This window comes from Brassica oleracea, chromosome C9, assembly GCF_000695525.1.
Source record: "Brassica oleracea var. oleracea cultivar TO1000 chromosome C9, BOL, whole genome shotgun sequence".
Lineage (NCBI taxonomy): Eukaryota > Viridiplantae > Streptophyta > Magnoliopsida > Brassicales > Brassicaceae > Brassica > Brassica oleracea.
In genome coordinates, this window is record NC_027756.1 from 50,077,698 (window position 1) to 50,094,026 (window position 16,329).

The 16,329-nt window shown below is 31.8% G+C and overlaps 3 protein-coding genes across 3 annotated transcripts; 2 read left to right on the forward strand and 1 right to left on the reverse strand.

Moving 5' to 3' along the window:
- Window positions 1-2,629: 2,629 nt before the first annotated feature.
- On the forward strand, window positions 2,630-3,242 carry LOC106313524. Its single transcript, XM_013751348.1, has one exon. The coding sequence runs from the start codon at window positions 2,779-2,781 to the stop codon at window positions 3,094-3,096; it is 318 nt and encodes a 105-aa protein (XP_013606802.1). The 5' UTR covers window positions 2,630-2,778; the 3' UTR covers window positions 3,097-3,242.
- A 1,079-nt stretch (window positions 3,243-4,321) lies between these two features.
- On the forward strand, window positions 4,322-6,987 carry LOC106313523 (probable magnesium transporter NIPA9). Its single transcript, XM_013751347.1, has 9 exons — window positions 4,322-4,527; window positions 4,806-4,904; window positions 4,977-5,106; window positions 5,176-5,264; window positions 5,505-5,561; window positions 5,696-5,754; window positions 5,994-6,114; window positions 6,270-6,418; window positions 6,510-6,987. Exons 1-9 carry the CDS (start codon window positions 4,417-4,419, stop codon window positions 6,727-6,729), a joined length of 1,035 nt encoding a protein of 344 aa, XP_013606801.1. The 5' UTR covers window positions 4,322-4,416; the 3' UTR covers window positions 6,730-6,987.
- Window positions 6,988-9,125: 2,138 nt separating this feature from the next.
- LOC106315636 (cytokinin riboside 5'-monophosphate phosphoribohydrolase LOG8-like) lies at window positions 9,126-10,868 on the reverse strand. Its single transcript, XM_013753430.1, has 7 exons — window positions 10,751-10,868; window positions 10,233-10,330; window positions 10,116-10,146; window positions 9,898-9,997; window positions 9,748-9,818; window positions 9,525-9,668; window positions 9,126-9,419 (listed from the first exon to the last, which is right to left on the reverse strand). Exons 1-7 carry the CDS (start codon window positions 10,859-10,861, stop codon window positions 9,324-9,326), a joined length of 651 nt encoding a protein of 216 aa, XP_013608884.1. The 5' UTR covers window positions 10,862-10,868; the 3' UTR covers window positions 9,126-9,323.
- Window positions 10,869-16,329: the final 5,461 nt, after the last annotated feature.

Here is a 16,329-nt window from a genome sequence, read left to right on the forward strand (position 1 = left end):
TATGTCGTCGGAATAACGTTATTCCGACGAAATTCCGACAATTTTTTTCCTCAATATCCTTGCTGTTTTCTTGTAGTGTTGTCGCTTACCGACTAGATGGACTTAGTGATCTTCATCGCATTTTAAGTGACTGATAGGCTTAGTTACTAAGTCCCCTGAGCGGTGAATTTACCTCATAATTTGTGATGAAGAAATATTTATGTGTTGATGTGTATTTAGACCGTTAAAGCAAAACCCAAGTTTTTTTCACTTGTCAGCTTAAATGGTCAAGATCTTTGAAGCTAAAACGCGTATTCAACTTTACAAGTAAAACGGAAATTAAAATACCTGATGTGTATATTATGTTTTAATATTAAAATTAATAACGTCTGTATGGGGCTCATTCGTATATATCCCTCTAGTGGCAAATCTATGTGATCAGTCTGTATAATATATATCATACGATAAGACTTTTGAGGGACATATTCACTTTGACTTCTAGTTTGGAGCCATTATAGCTTCGGTGTTGCTTGAAGTTGACGCATCAACGCAAGGGGAAAAAGGAACCTAAAGAAAATAAAATGCTTTTAGACACTTTGGACTGATACCGAAAACATATGGAGACCTGAACTGAGTGGAAAAGAAGACAAGAGTAAACAAAAGAATTCAACTAGTACAAGTATAAGCAAAGCAACTGTCTTGCAATGACTTCATCTGTTTAATCAAAATCGATTACCAGTTTACCACTAATCACTGATAAAATCACATTTATAGTGAAAAGTCGATAGTTAATTATGGATGTTCTATGTACTAGAAAATATCAAAAACTAAACATGCATTAGTGCATTACATTGTGTAGTATGATATGTATAATAATAATAAAACATATATATATCAGTATTGCCTTTTTTTTTTTTTTTTTTGCTAAACATGCATTGCCTTTGTTTTTAGTTTAATTTTTTTATAAGTATTGCCTTGGTGTTAGAGATCAAGAAGCCATGTTCGTAATCGTGGGTCGACAAATGACTGTACTAATTAAAAAAAAAGAAGCTTTTTGACATAAAAATGTATGGTGGTGATAGAGATGAATATTTTTGATCGATCAAAAAGAATTAAGAGGATATATTAGTATTAGTACTGTTAAGATTCTCTCCTCCGGTGCTGAAAACCACCGCTTTCGGCGTGGGAATCACGTGGAGAGCCCCTGCGTAGACACGTGGTCGATAGGAATTTTCCGACCATCCCCCACATCGTAAGTGGACAACAGAACCACGCTGGTCATCGTCATCATTTATCCCTTCAGATCTTTCATTTAAAAATTCGATTCGATTCTCCGTAATATGGCTTATACGTTTCCCGGTTTCGTAGTCTACCGGTAATGCTAAGGAGTCTGTGGGCTTGGGCTCAGATTACTTTTGGACCGTGCTTACCTTTAGCAGGGATTCGCCTTTTTATGTGTAAGACGTTAAACTAGTTATTGATTTTTCTTATCACCAAACTTTCTGATAATAATAATTTATAAAATTCGACCCAATTTTTTTTAGAGTGAATTAGGCCAAAACCCATAAAGAAATATGAAATTAGGAAAATACCTATAACAGTAAAAAGTTAAGTTTTAGTGTAGTGTCAGAACATAATAAATTACATATTAAGCCCTCATGAAAGTTTGCCCCCGTTTGGTGTTATATAAAGCTCCTAGCTAGCATAAAAAGAGATATGAAATATATTTGTTAATAATAACTTTCTGATAATAATAATTTATAAAATTCGACCCAATTTTTTTTATATAGATTAAATTAATTAATCTACTGTTCATGTGGGAAAATGATAGCTCGTGGAAAATTAAGCTATTGATTAAAGGCGTGTATGGCCCTTTGTATGTTTGCTGGTAGTCACGTTCCCACACACGAATATGTGAATACTGAACACCAAACATTATTACGCACAACTTGCTCATTGACCGTTTCTTCACATCAATCAATGGTCAGCTATATTTTAAAAGAAAACAAATCCCTTGTTTATTTATGAGTAATCTATTCACGGAGACATTTTTTTTTTATATTTCAATGTAGACCTGGAACGGATCGGATATCCGAAGAATTTTAAAGTATCTGGATCGGATCCATATTTTTATTATCTTTATCCGGATATCCAAATGCCGAATATCCTTCTAAAAATTATAATATCCAGCGGATATGTGATCCAAATTTGGATCCTTAAAATTAATAATAAATAATATTTAAATATATTAAAACATTAACAATAATTTAAAAATAAAAATGCATATAATATTTTTAATCATTTATGTATATACTATTACAAAACTTATATAAAATTTATATATACTATTATAAAATTATTATATAATAAATAAAATTAATTATATATATAAATATTACTATTTTTGAAATAATTATCGAAAAAATTACGGATTTGGATATCGTGACTAAAAATCAAGATATCATGATCCAGATTCGGTTTTGATGGATCCAACATTTTATTATCCGAATTCAGATCCGTCCCTTTTGGATATCCAAATTTTCGGAGCCTGGATCGTAGCTCGGATAATAATTCGAGGCCAATAATTCATCTAGCACAATTAGGTACTTATTGAAATTTTATTCATCATAGTAATGCCATTTCGCTTTGTTCAAATTTAAAAAACAGCCAGAAAAGAAATTAAAAATGAATGAATTATGTAACGTCCGAGTGTCAAGTCGAGACCAGCTCAAAAGACACGGCTCTCGCGTTATTATTCTCTGAGCTGTAAACAAAGAGAAAAAACTCTCGCCGGCTTCAATGGAAGATTACGGCTGTCAAAGACCGTGCGGAGGGATGCAGATCCAGCCTTACAACGGCGTTCCTGGAACCGGAGACTTCAGGAGCTATAGCGCTTCTTACGGGACGGCGACGGAGAGCAACATGTACGATATGAAGAAGGGAAAATCGATAGGGAGGTCGAAATCTTGGGGGATAACGGACCCGGAGCTGAAGAGGAAGAAAAGGGTGGCGAGTTACAAGATGTATAGTGTTGAAGGCCAAGTCAAAGGCTCTTTTAGAAAAAGCTTCAGATGGCTTAAACATAGGTACACGCAGGTCGTCTATGGCTGGTGGTGATTTTCTTTATTTTTATTTTTTTCTTCTTAAGATCGCTTTGAGTTTCTTCTTTTATTTGATTTCTTCAAGTAATTAATTATGTTTTTGTTCTCTTATATCTCTCGGTGTATGCTATATTCTTCAATGTAAGTGTGATTGCCACAAAACTATATAGGATCATTAGTTTTGTTCAAAAACAAAAAAAAAGATCATTAGTTTACATAGTTTATGGAATTTCACAAAGCTTGGATGAATCTTTTCCACCCGTAAAAAAATGGTTCAAACTAGATTATTGAAAGGTCTCTTGTGTTGCTGCAAGTTCATGACATATGAACCATTCTTGTTTTTTCATTTAAAGACTTTAGTATGGTTGGGTTTATGTGTTAATTAACCTTATCACATCCGGTGAGTGACGAATCAATCTCTCCGTCGTTGGTTTTACACTAATAATAACATCGGAGTTAATGGAGAACATACATATCTTAATATTGGTCTTGCGGATGCTCCAAGCCTCCAAAACATACCAAGGCCATGGAAACATGCTTTTGTTTTGATTTCAATCTAAATTCTTTTTGTCAAACACACACGCTCAGCTAGAGTTACAGACATTGTACAAATGTTTTTTTTTTTGTTGAATAATCATTCATTTGAAAAAATTAAATTAAAATATTGGTCTGGCAACACCAAAATCTAAGCCAAAACACGTTTCTAGGTCTTGATTGTTTGTTTGCGATGCAAGTTACATTTGTTTGATATATCAGTATATATTTTGCACTTGTCATTTGTATTTACAGAAATATCTTATAAGAAATTGGTAAAAAAAAGTTATGAAAACGCAACTAGCCATGGAGGTTAAGCAGTTTTGCATAACTTAAACCAACTAAACCAAAAAAAAGGAAAAAATTAATAATCAAGAAATAGTCTCTTCAGAAGTTGTTGTTGACATATTATAGTGTGACATAATAGTCTCCATTATATAATAAAAAATTGCTATAAACATAATAATTAGTAATCTATTCTATTAAAATAGCAGTGTGATCCATTGATAATAGTATGGTCCAACTATTATTTTTTTTTATTTTTATCATTATTTAAAATATTATTTATTATGTTTTATGCCATTAGAACTATATTTAAATTACCAATTGAAAAGACCTAAAAAGATGTAAAACAAAAAATATACCCAACCTTTTTAAGGGCGGGTCAGAATCTAGTTACTATTTTAATACAATAAAAAACAGAGGAGATGGGCATGTAATAACGTAAGACATCGGCAAACAATAATAATAATTCTCCATCTTCGATCCTCCTCTCGCCGGCGTTTGGTAGAACATTGGATAAATGTGGGAATCGATATGCCTGACGCTTGCGGCCACCGCCGGTAACAACATCGGCAAGGTTCTGCAGAAGAAGGGCACTATCATCCTCCCTCCTCTCTCCCTCAAGCTTAAGGTCCTCTCTCTGATGCTTTGGCCTTCGATTGCATGCTATCTCTGATTCTCATTTCGACGGATCTCTTACGTTTTACATCTGGGAAATTCGAATTCGAGATAAAAATCTAGTCTTTTGGGGGTATTTGATCGGAGTCAATTTTTTCGTTTTTTCAAAGTATTGGGACTCTGGGTTGCTTTGTTCTATCTCAATTTGATCCATATCGTGATTCAAACCGGATGCTTGATCACTTTTCTACGGTAAAGCTAACATTTTTTTTATCATCAATTTGTTGGCAGGTGATAAGAGCATATGCTGTGAACAAACCTTGGGCGTTAGGTTTTCTCATGGACATTTTTGGGGCTTTGTTGATGCTCAGAGCTCTTTCTCTTGCTCCTGTAAGTTCAAAGATTGTTTTGCCTTTTGAGAGATGTCTAGTTTTGATAACCTTAGACCCCCCCCCCNGTTAGGTGTCTGTTGTTCAGCCAGTTTCGGGATGTGGACTTGCCATTCTTTCTGTCTTTTCGCATTTTTATCTCAAGGAAGTTATGAATGTTTTTGACTGGATTGGGATCACCGTGGCTGGCATTGGTACCATAGGTAAGGTTTGAGAAGATATGGATGGTAGAGAAAATTCATTTTATTATAATTTTGAGGCTTCTGATGTAGGAGTTGGCGCTGGTGGTGAGGAGCAAAAAGCATCTTTGATATCTGTCTTCCAGTTGCTCTGGCTGGCTCTTGTTGTTGCCATCTTGTTTGTAGGTACCTTTCATCTATGGTATTTTCATTAGAAAAGTCTGTCTCTTCTGGCGTCATCTCATTTCCATCTTTTTGGCTTTTCCTTTATCTGTATATATCATTTCTAAGTCTGACTATTAGAACAAATGGTTTAATATAATTCTTTTTCATCTGGACTATCGGATACTAGTATCATTTAATTAGTTTGTTAAATGGTAAAGTATCTGATTACTTTCTTGTGTTGAATTTTTGGCAACAAGGTACTACTAAATGCGTGGCTTCATATCTATAAACGCCAGCGCAGGGAGCAGGAGCTGGTATATATTCCTCTTATTTGTCTATTTGCTTAAGACTTTTTGAGCTACAAGAGGCATATAGTATCCTCTGGTGTTATTTTCTTTGTATTTCTCCTACCAAATGCACTAATCCTAGCTTTGGTTATGGTTTGCAGATGGAATATGAAGTGGTGGAAGAAATTATATATGGCTTGGAATCTGGGGTTTTATTCGGGTATTTCTTTTTTTTTTTGCTATCCATAAACATCAAAGAACATTTAATTTGGTCTATGTGATTAGCCTCTGATATATCCAATTGACATCTACTCTATATTCATTACCATGTGTTGTTGATTCTGAAAAAATCCAAGTACAAATGTGCTTTTGAATGTGCGCAGGAACATAACTACAGCTGAACTGTATTTTCAGCTTGTTGCATAGCTGACCAACAGTTCACAACTCATTTAATGACAGGATGGCATCTGTAGTATCAAAGATGGGTTTTGTATTCGTGGAGCAGGGGTTTTCTGCAATGTTCATTCCCATCTGCATCTCTATTAGTATATGCTGTAGCGGAACGGGATTTTTCTACCAGGTACTTGGTCCTTTTCCACTTGCTCATAGTCTTATCTGCATTTGAGTTCACCGTCGTGTATAACATAACAGATTATCTTCCTCTAGTTTGATATTCAGGTAGTTTATGTTATCATGATTCTAGTCTTTGTTTTTTTTTTCCCCTTGCTTTATCAGACCCGGGGACTAAAACATGGGAGAGCAATAGTAGTATCCACTTGCGCTGCTGTGGCATCAATTGTAACAGGTGTGGTCGCGGGAATGTTTGCTTTGGGTGAGAAATTGCCCACTTCACCATCTGGTCGACTTTTGCTTCTCTTGGGATGGTAACGGTTCCACTCACCATAGAGTCATTATGTGCATAAACAGAACTCTTATAGTCTTTGGATGATGGGAGAGTGTTGATCCTTTTTGCAGGTTACTTATAATGCTTGGTGTTGTATTACTGGTGACTTCATCACGACTTATCAGACATCTTCCAAGGTCATTCCGGCGTTCAAGACAGACCAGTGTAGAAAGAGGTTTCAACTTAAGACGAACAGCATCTCACACGCCGAAGGATACAAACCCAAGTGCGGTTATCCAAGCAGCAACATTGCACCATCTCTTATCATCCGCATCAAAAGAGAAAGACTAAGGCTTAAGAAAACACCAAAGCATTTGTGTCAGATTAAGTTCATCTCATTGAATTTGCATTTGTGGGAACAGTTACGAGATCAGAGCTTGTGATCAATTCATTACGTAACCTTTTGGTATCTGAACTGTGAAATATGCGTTCCCCTTGTTATGTGGCTCTAATTGTGCAACCTTTCAGTTTGGGATTATACACGACGATCGCATAACATGAAGCCCAATGTGGTTTTTATGTAAAACTGTTATTAGTTTTTGCTCAAATCATAGACATTTGAATGAACTTGTGAGTTTTGGTGCCAGAACGAAATAAGACTCATGATTACTACGATTAACAAACACACATAATAATTAGTGTCTGCCATACTCATGGTTGGAATAGGCCCATTAGGTAAGAGTTGAGTGATTAATCGGTCTATTTAGTGTCATTTTGCAAGCTAGCAGTAGGCCCATTGGAAAATGATGTGCACGTACAAGTAGGTCGTCGGTACTTAAGAGTGAAAAAGACAGGTTAACCAACGTTTATTAGGGGAAAAGATGGAGATGGCATAATAGAAAAAGAAACCGAACATCCAATTAGGTTGGGGCTTAACCTATATATTGGTACCAAATCAGGACATACTTCTAATCTGAGGTAGACAATAAATGTTTGACAATGAAGTGAGACACTCTTATTTTTCCTCTTTTATGTGGGTCCTTACACACACTCCCATTCAGCTTTTGTCTTGGGCCTTGACAGAAAACTCAAGTGTCACTTGTCAAATAATTAAGGTTTCAAGACTATTATAAATCAAAAGATTTATAAGAAAATTCCTATAGATATTCCTCCATCAAGTAGTTTGTAGTTGGACTAGATTGGAAGTAGACAACTTACATACAACTTTATAAAATGCGATGGCAATGTGAGCAAAGTTCAAAGAAAAAGACTATGCAAATTCAATGCAAATTTAAACGTATTAGTGTTTTCATTTGCGGTACATTATTGGTGTGACAGAGACAAAACATTGATCAATGTTCCAAAAGAGTGGTCAAAACGGTAACATCTCTAGCTAGTTTGTTTCTAATTTTTTGTTTAATTATCTTTCGAAATGCTTAGTGGTGGTTGTTGGTAAGGTGAGACCATTGAACTCGTTTTAAACGGATACTAGATTCTAACCCGTACACTCGTACGGATAACATTTCATTTATAGATATAAACTTTTATATTATTTTGTATATAATAATTTATGATAATATATTGCTGCCATTTTAAAAATAACTTAATAGATGATATATAGTTCTAAATATTAAAATTTAACATATGTTAACAATTTTATTTTTTGTAAAAATTATTATATTTTAATCACTTTAAACGGTGAATGATATTTTATTTATTTATCTTAATGAAAGTATTTTTCAAAATATATTGGTTTACCAATTCAACATAATTTTAATATGTTTGCACAAAAAACATAATTTTAATATGTAATTCATTAATTACTTCTATTTTAATATAATGTAGAATATACTTATAAAATTTATAAAATTAGCATATAATTTCATTATTTTGTTTATAATAAAAATTTAATTAAAATTAATTTATAATAATATTATACTACTAATTTCGAAATTAATCAGTGCATTAATTAAAAGAAAATTTAAATTTTTAAAAAGATTTTGATAGATTTTTTCTCGGCAGATTTTGTTATTCCTAAAACTAAAATTTAAATTCATAGTTAAAATGGATTTGTTATTAATATCCTTATAATTATTTAGAAATGTTATACATTAAATAAACTAATGTAAACAATAAAAAAATTATTTGAATATATGACCTAGACTTTTAGTATGACTATTTTGTAGTAGATAAAAATGATACTTCTCTTTTAATAGAAAAGTTAATGTAAACAATAAAAAATTTATTTGAATATATGATCTAGATTTCTAGTATGACTATTTTGTAGTAGATAAAAATGATAGAAGATTAATAGATTTTATTAATTAAAACGGTGGTAAAGAAAGACTACATTAAACTTTGACCAAATCTATAGTTGTATTACTATCTAAAACCATGTTCTATACTAATCATTTATTACCCATAAACGTCATCATCATCATTTTTATAGCTACAAGTCAATGACTAATCAAAATGATCCACCGTAGACGAAAGAGGACCACCACAAAAGGCACTTGGCAAAAAGAAGAAACCCATCAATCAATGTCCAACTTGGTCACACATCATTCACATTTTTTTGTGCTTTTCTACTGAAGCCATCGAATGAAACCACAAACAAGGGACCACACTCGTACTCCAATGGTTTCATTCACTATGATATGACACTTGTGGGTAGGTACTTTTCTGCATCACCCACAATCATAAAGATTCCTCCTTTCTTTCTTTGGGGCAAACCATAATCAAAACAATAAAGATTGAGTTTCTTCTTTATAGAGAAAGCATCCCAAAAAAACCAAACTTAACTATTTGGGACCCTAATGTGATGTTTCAAATTGCAACAAGATTTTGAGTTTTCTTATACACATTGTGGATTAAATAAAATCATACTAAACTTGAAAATGAAGTAGCATAGCATATATGCTAATCAATAAGAATGTTTTTCTTCTTTATGGCTGCTTGCTTTGTTGTCCAGGGTAAGCTCCAAGTTCCTCAACATTCCAGCTTTCGTGGGATGCAACATGCTTATGTGAAGGAGTATATTCCTGTCAAGAATATGAAAAAAAAAACAAATTATGAGAAGATACAATACAAAGTGACTACATAATCACAGAACAAGAAGAAAGGGGAAGGCTAAGTTGTTTCTGCACCTCCATCTTCTCCATAAGCTCTTTGGCTGTTGGTGCAGAAACCACAATATTACGTGCCCCTGGTTTGATAAAACCTTCTTGGACGCCCGTGTCAAATAAAGCAAGCAAGTTGTTATAGTAGCCATCAGTATTCAATATACCAACCTGCAGAAAACAATCACAAACGAATCAAAACATAGGATTCAGTAGCCTCTACTTCTTCTTCTTGAGAGAGTATATGTACCGTCTTCTTATGGATACCAAGTTGTGACCATGTTATCATCTCCAGCAGCTCCTCCATTGTTCCATAACCTCCTGAAACCAAAAATTCAAAAAAACTTTCAGCTTCATTAAGTTTGATTTGAATGGGGTATCAAGACTTTTTTTATCTCACCAGGGAGAGCAATGAAGGCCTCAGATTCTTGAGCCATTGCAGCTTTGCGTTCGTGCATGTCAGCGACAACCCTTACTTCTCCAACTGTCTCACCAGATATCTGATGAACGTAAACCATACAATCCACATATCAACTATGTAAAATCCAGACCAAAAACAAGAACCAAGCGGTAGCATTGAAACACATTCATCATTAGATAGTAAGAAGACTAACATACCTCAATTGGCATCAAAGCTTTGGGAATGATCCTGCAAGTTACAGTTAAAGAGAATCCAAATCAGAAACTCTTAAAGAGAAGTTTGGACAAGAAGGAAGATTGTAAGAGCTGACTAACCCGAGAACGTGGAAACCACCTTCATAGACTCTCCTGGATATAAGACCCATCAACCCAACACTTCCTCCTCCATAAACCAAGTCTATCTTCCTCTTCACCTACACAATTTTTCAGATGGACAATCAAATCCAAAACATGCACAGGATACATTGAATGAAAAAAACATATCGTAAATCCAATCAACAAAACATAGATAACACATCCAGTAAACAGAGGAAGACCGGTTATAAAACACTTCAAAGTCGTGCGGAAGGGCTTATAATAGTCAACTAAAATCTCTAGTAGACACGGTACAGACAGAATCACAAACCCATTGTGTTCAAGCCATGTTGGACGAACCAGTTGGTGTTTAGGTATTCCAAAACCGATAAAAAGCTCTGATTTTTATCATTGTATATCCAGAAAAGTTGATTTCTTTGTCTTATTTGTTTTGAAAAGTCTATGCCTTTATCACGAAACGATACGATAAGCAATCATTAGAGGGAGGAAGAAAACAGAGAGAGAGGGAGAGAGCAAACGAGTTCATTGCCGAGTTCGATGGCAGCATCACTGAAGACTTCTCTATTACCAGAGTGGCTTCCGCAAAAGACACAAACTTTTTTGAACCTGCTTCTCTGGTTCTCCTCCATTAATGGATACAATCTGCTAAGAAGAATCAAAGGTATATCTTGTTATCGAACAAAACGCAGAAACCCAGGAGAGATAAAGTGACAAAGACGAAACCTTTTGTGTGACGAGATTATATACCAAGGGAGGGACGGGATCGAATGAGAACAAATTGGAAAGACAAGCCTCTGTATTTAAATTGTGTTTTTTTTTACTGTGTTGGTAAATGGTACTAATAGAATAACTGCTATGGTAAAAATTTGGCATTGGAGGTAAAAATTGTTTTGGGGGATAATAGATTGTACTCCCTCCGTTTCGGATTACTTGTTGTTCCAGGACAAAATTTTTGTTTCAAAATAAGTGTCGTTTATAATTTCAATGCAAAATTTAATGATTTTATATTTTAATATAGTTTTCAATTTGTTGAAATGTGGTTAGATGTATTGGTAATGACGTTTTTATCTAGTAAATATACACAATTAAATGTTTTTTTAATCTGTGTGTCAAATTCTAAAACGACAAATAATCTGAAACGGAGGGAGTAACGTTTTAGAAAATATAAAATGGATCAATTTGGTATAATATCTTGAAAAAATATTTGTCGAAATCACAACTACAATTTTACTTAATGAATTAGCAAAATATTCGTTGACAACAAAAAAAAAAAATAAACAAAAATGTTCAGAAGAAAAACTCATAAACTAGTAACTCCATAAATAAATATAATAAGTTGTATCATGTGTTATTATTATTTATTTAAATATAACAATTTGCATATCCTCCTATATATTAATTGAGAAGTCACTTTAGTGATTTATGCTGACATGTCGCTCATAGAAGAGCTCTCTAATTAATTGTTATAATTTGATTTGTCGATGGTTTTTCATTTTATATTTATTTAATTAAAGTTTTTAAAAGAAAACTATTCATAAAATTACCTAATATAATCTATGTTTCCAAACATACAATTAAGCATCTTAAATATAGATGAATTAGCATAATTTATTTATAGAAATAATTAAATATCTAAATTACATTATAGAAATTGATAAGATATATATAAATACATATGATACTATAGAAACAATTATAAAAATGTTTTTTATTATGTTTATATTAGTAGTGAATAAAAAAATCATAGATTTTAGAAAACTAATTAATCTACACTTAATAATATTAATTAAATTCACCCATTCACTATATATAGTATAAAAATATGTCAAATGAATGCAAAAAAATCAAATATATAATTCTAAAAAATTCCAATCATTTTTAATGACAATGTGATATCATATATGCGTTATCACTTTTAGAAATGATTAAAATATTTTTTATATTTTAAAACACAAGTATTATACAATAAGTTATTTAAACGTATATTAATCAAGAAAAAGTTTATTTAATTAATCTATTAGTATAAACAGATGAATTAACATTATTATATGGTAAGTCATTTAAAATTATATTATTTGGTAATTCATTTAATTTATTATATGGTAAGTCATTTAATTATATTAATCAAAATATTTTTCACAGGATTTTTCTAGGGTTAATACTCTATTAATATAATTCACATAGCTTGGATTATAATAAAATTAGCATGCTTATTTTTAATAGGAAAAAAAGCAGACATAAATAAAGGAACACGAGGGAAGAATAGTAAAATATGTTTTTTGTGTTCTTGGTATTTTTATATTCTTATATATTTAATTTTTATTTGTTTGTCGAGGTACATGTACTTTTTTGTGTTACTATAAATGTGAACTAATTAGTTTTATGTGTTTTTAAAATGTTAAGATAAACTAAGTAAGGAAGTTCAATAAAAATGACCATCTCTGCAATTGTTAAAGTCAAAGATGAAAAACAAAATTTAAATTGAAAGTAAGAAAAAATTATTTAAAAATTAATGAGATGTATTTTTTACGCTATAATAAACTTTTAAAATGTACGATAATAATTTTTTAACAAAATTTATACAAATAAAAACATTTTATTTCATATAATATTGGATCTCACATTAATATTAAGTATATGTGCCTAAAACAACGACATTTGGTTATTTTAAATTGAAATATTATTTTTCTTATTAGTTAATCAGATTTAATTAATATAGGTATGTTTTAATTTAATTTAAAATAAATTAACATAATAATTTTAAAAGATATGTAAACTATGATTAGTTTTAATTAAAAATATTTGGTTTAATGAGTTAGTATTTGATAAAATAGTGTGATGATCAGAAATAATTTAAGGAAGAATTTGTTTGCTTAACCCATTTGAGTTTTATGTTAAAAACTAAATTAAAAAAATGAGTGAAAATGTGTGATTTGGAACAAATTATGAGAAAAATTGCTTAAACTACAATTTTCCTAATACATGTTTTTATGTTTACTTTAACCAAATTTATCATTAGTTTTAAAGAGATATTGGTAAATCAGGATATTGGTAAATACGCCTCCATGAAAATACAAAACCATTAACGGCATTTACTTGTCCACCTCAAAAACATTTCGAATGGAATGTTTTACCTTTTGGATTAAAACAAGCACCAGGAATCTTTCAACAGTTTATGGATAACAATTTAATTGGATATGAAGAATTTAGTTCAGCATATATTGATGATATTATAATATTCACAAAAAATGATGAAAATGACCATTTAGAAAAAGTTTATAAAATACTAGAAAGGTGTAAAGAAAAAGGAGTAGTACTGAGTAAAAAGAAAGCACAAATATTAAAAACAAGAATTGAATTCTTAGGTTTAGAAATAACTAGTGAAGGAAAAATAACCGCACAAAAACATATATTAGAGAAAATCTATGAGTTTCCAAATAAACTAGAAGATAGAAAACAAATTCAAAGATTTTTAGGAAATCTTAACTATTTATCAGAACAAGGTTTCTTTAAAAATCTAGCAAAAGAACGAAAATCATTACAAGAAAAATATCAGAAAATGTACCATGGAAATGGGAAGAAAAAGATAGTCAAACAGTAAAAAAACTAAAAGAAATGTGTAAAAATTTACCAGAATTATATAACCCGACTGATAATGATATTCCTTTATCACGAAACGATACGATAAGCAATCATTAGAGGGAGGAAGAAAACAGAGAGAGAGGGAGAGAGCAAACGAGTTCATTGCCGAGTTCGATGGCAGCATCACTGAAGACTTCTCTATTACCAGAGTGGCTTCCGCAAAAGAGACAAACTTTTTTGAACCTGCTTCTCTGGTTCTCCTCCATTAATGGATACAATCTGCTAAGAAGAATCAAAGGTATATCTTGTTATCGAACAAAACGCAGAAACCCAGGAGAGAGGGGGAGAGATAAAGTGACAAAGACGAAACCTTTTGTGTGACGAGATTATATACCAAGGGAGGGACGGGATCGAATGAGAGAACAAACAAAACAAAACAAAACTCTAATCCCGAGTGGAGGTATCGGAAAGATAAGCCTCTCTATTTAAATTGTCTAATTTTATTAGAGTCAATTATCTAAGTCTGCAAGAGAATTTTCTAATCTATTTAATTTGATATTTATTGTTTCCAATTCTTTTTCTCGATGATTACTACTTATTCTTGTTGCACTCGTGCTTGGTTCAATAAATCTTTCATTTGAGTTTCTTTTTTTAGAAACAGATGGTCTCCGTTCAATCAGTCTCTTGTCTCTTTTGGTCGGGTTATATAATTCTGATACCAAAATCTGGAGCATGTAATCTAAAATTTGGAAAAGTAAAATTTGATGTTACTCTCCAAACAACGTTATCTTTATTAGACAGCGACCTTGATAAATCCATGCTAGTAAATTATGATTTCAAAAGGATTGATTTATTCAAAGAGGGAAACCACCCGTTTTCGATATCATATAAAATAAACTATGCACTAAGTAATTCATAGTGTAAGTTATAATGCAAATTCTGAAGGGATACATATCGATAATTTATTTAGTCAAATTATTAAACTAGAAAAACCAAATCAGGCAATAACCAAAAGAGACAAGAGACTGATTGAACGGAAACCATCTGTTTCTAAAAAAAAGAAACTCAAATAAAAGATTTATTGAACCAAGCACGAGTGCAACAAGAATAAGTAGTAATCATCGAGAAAAAGAATTGGAAACAATAAATATCAAATTAAATAGATTAGAAAATTCCCTTGCAGACTTAGATAATACTAGTGAAGGAAAAATAACCGCACAAAAACATATATTAGAGAAAATCTATGAGTTTCCAAATAAACTAGAAGATAGAAAACAAATTCAAAGATTTTTAGGAAATCTTAACTATTTATCAGAACAAGGTTTCTTTAAAAATCTAGCAAAAAAACGAAAATCATTACAAGAAAAAATATCAGAAAAGGTACCATGGAAATGGGAAGAAAAAGATAGTCAAACAGTAAAAAAACTAAAAGAAATGTGTAAAAATTTACCAGAATTATATAACCCGACTGATAATGATATTTTAATAGTGTCAACAGATGCATGTATTACACATTGGGGAGCAACTCTTACAGCTCTGACTAATAAAGCCTTAGAGACGACACGATAAGCAATCATTAGAGGGAGGAAGAAAACAGAGAGAGAGGGAGAGAGCAAACGAGTTCATTGCCGAGTTCGATGGCAGCATCACTGAAGACTTCTCTATTACCAGAGTGGCTTCCGCAAAAGAGACAAACTTTTTTGAACCTGCTTCTCTGGTTCTCCTCCATTAATGGATACAATCTGCTAAGAAGAATCAAAGGTATATCTTGTTATCGAACAAAACGCAGAAACCCAGGAGAGAGGGGGAGAGATAAAGTGACAAAGACGAAACCTTTTGTGTGACGAGATTATATACCAAGGGAGGGACGGGATCGAATGAGAACAAATTGGAAAGACAAGCCTCTGTATTTAAATTGTGTTTTTTTTTACTGTGTTGGTAAATGGTACTAATAGAATAACTGCTATGGTAAAAATTTGGCATTGGAGGTAAAAATTGTTTTGGGGGATAATAGATTGTACTCCCTCCGTTTCGGATTACTTGTTGTTCCAGGACAAAATTTTTGTTTCAAAATAAGTGTCGTTTATAATTTCAATGCAAAATTTAATGATTTTATATTTTAATATAGTTTTCAATTTGTTGAAATGTGGTTAGATGTATTGGTAATGACGTTTTTATCTAGTAAATATACACAATTAAATGTTTTTTTAATCTGTGTGTCAAATTCTAAAACGACAAATAATCTGAAACGGAGGGAGTAACGTTTTAGAAAATATAAAATGGATCAATTTGGTATAATATCTTGAAAAAATATTTGTCGAAATCACAACTACAATTTTACTTAATGAATTAGCAAAATATTCGTTGACAACAAAAAAAAAAAATAAACAAAAATGTTCAGAAGAAAAACTCATAAACTAGTAACTCCATAAATAAATATAATAAGTTGTATCATGTGTTATTATTATTTATTTAAATATAACAATTTGCATATCCTCCTATATATTAATTGAGA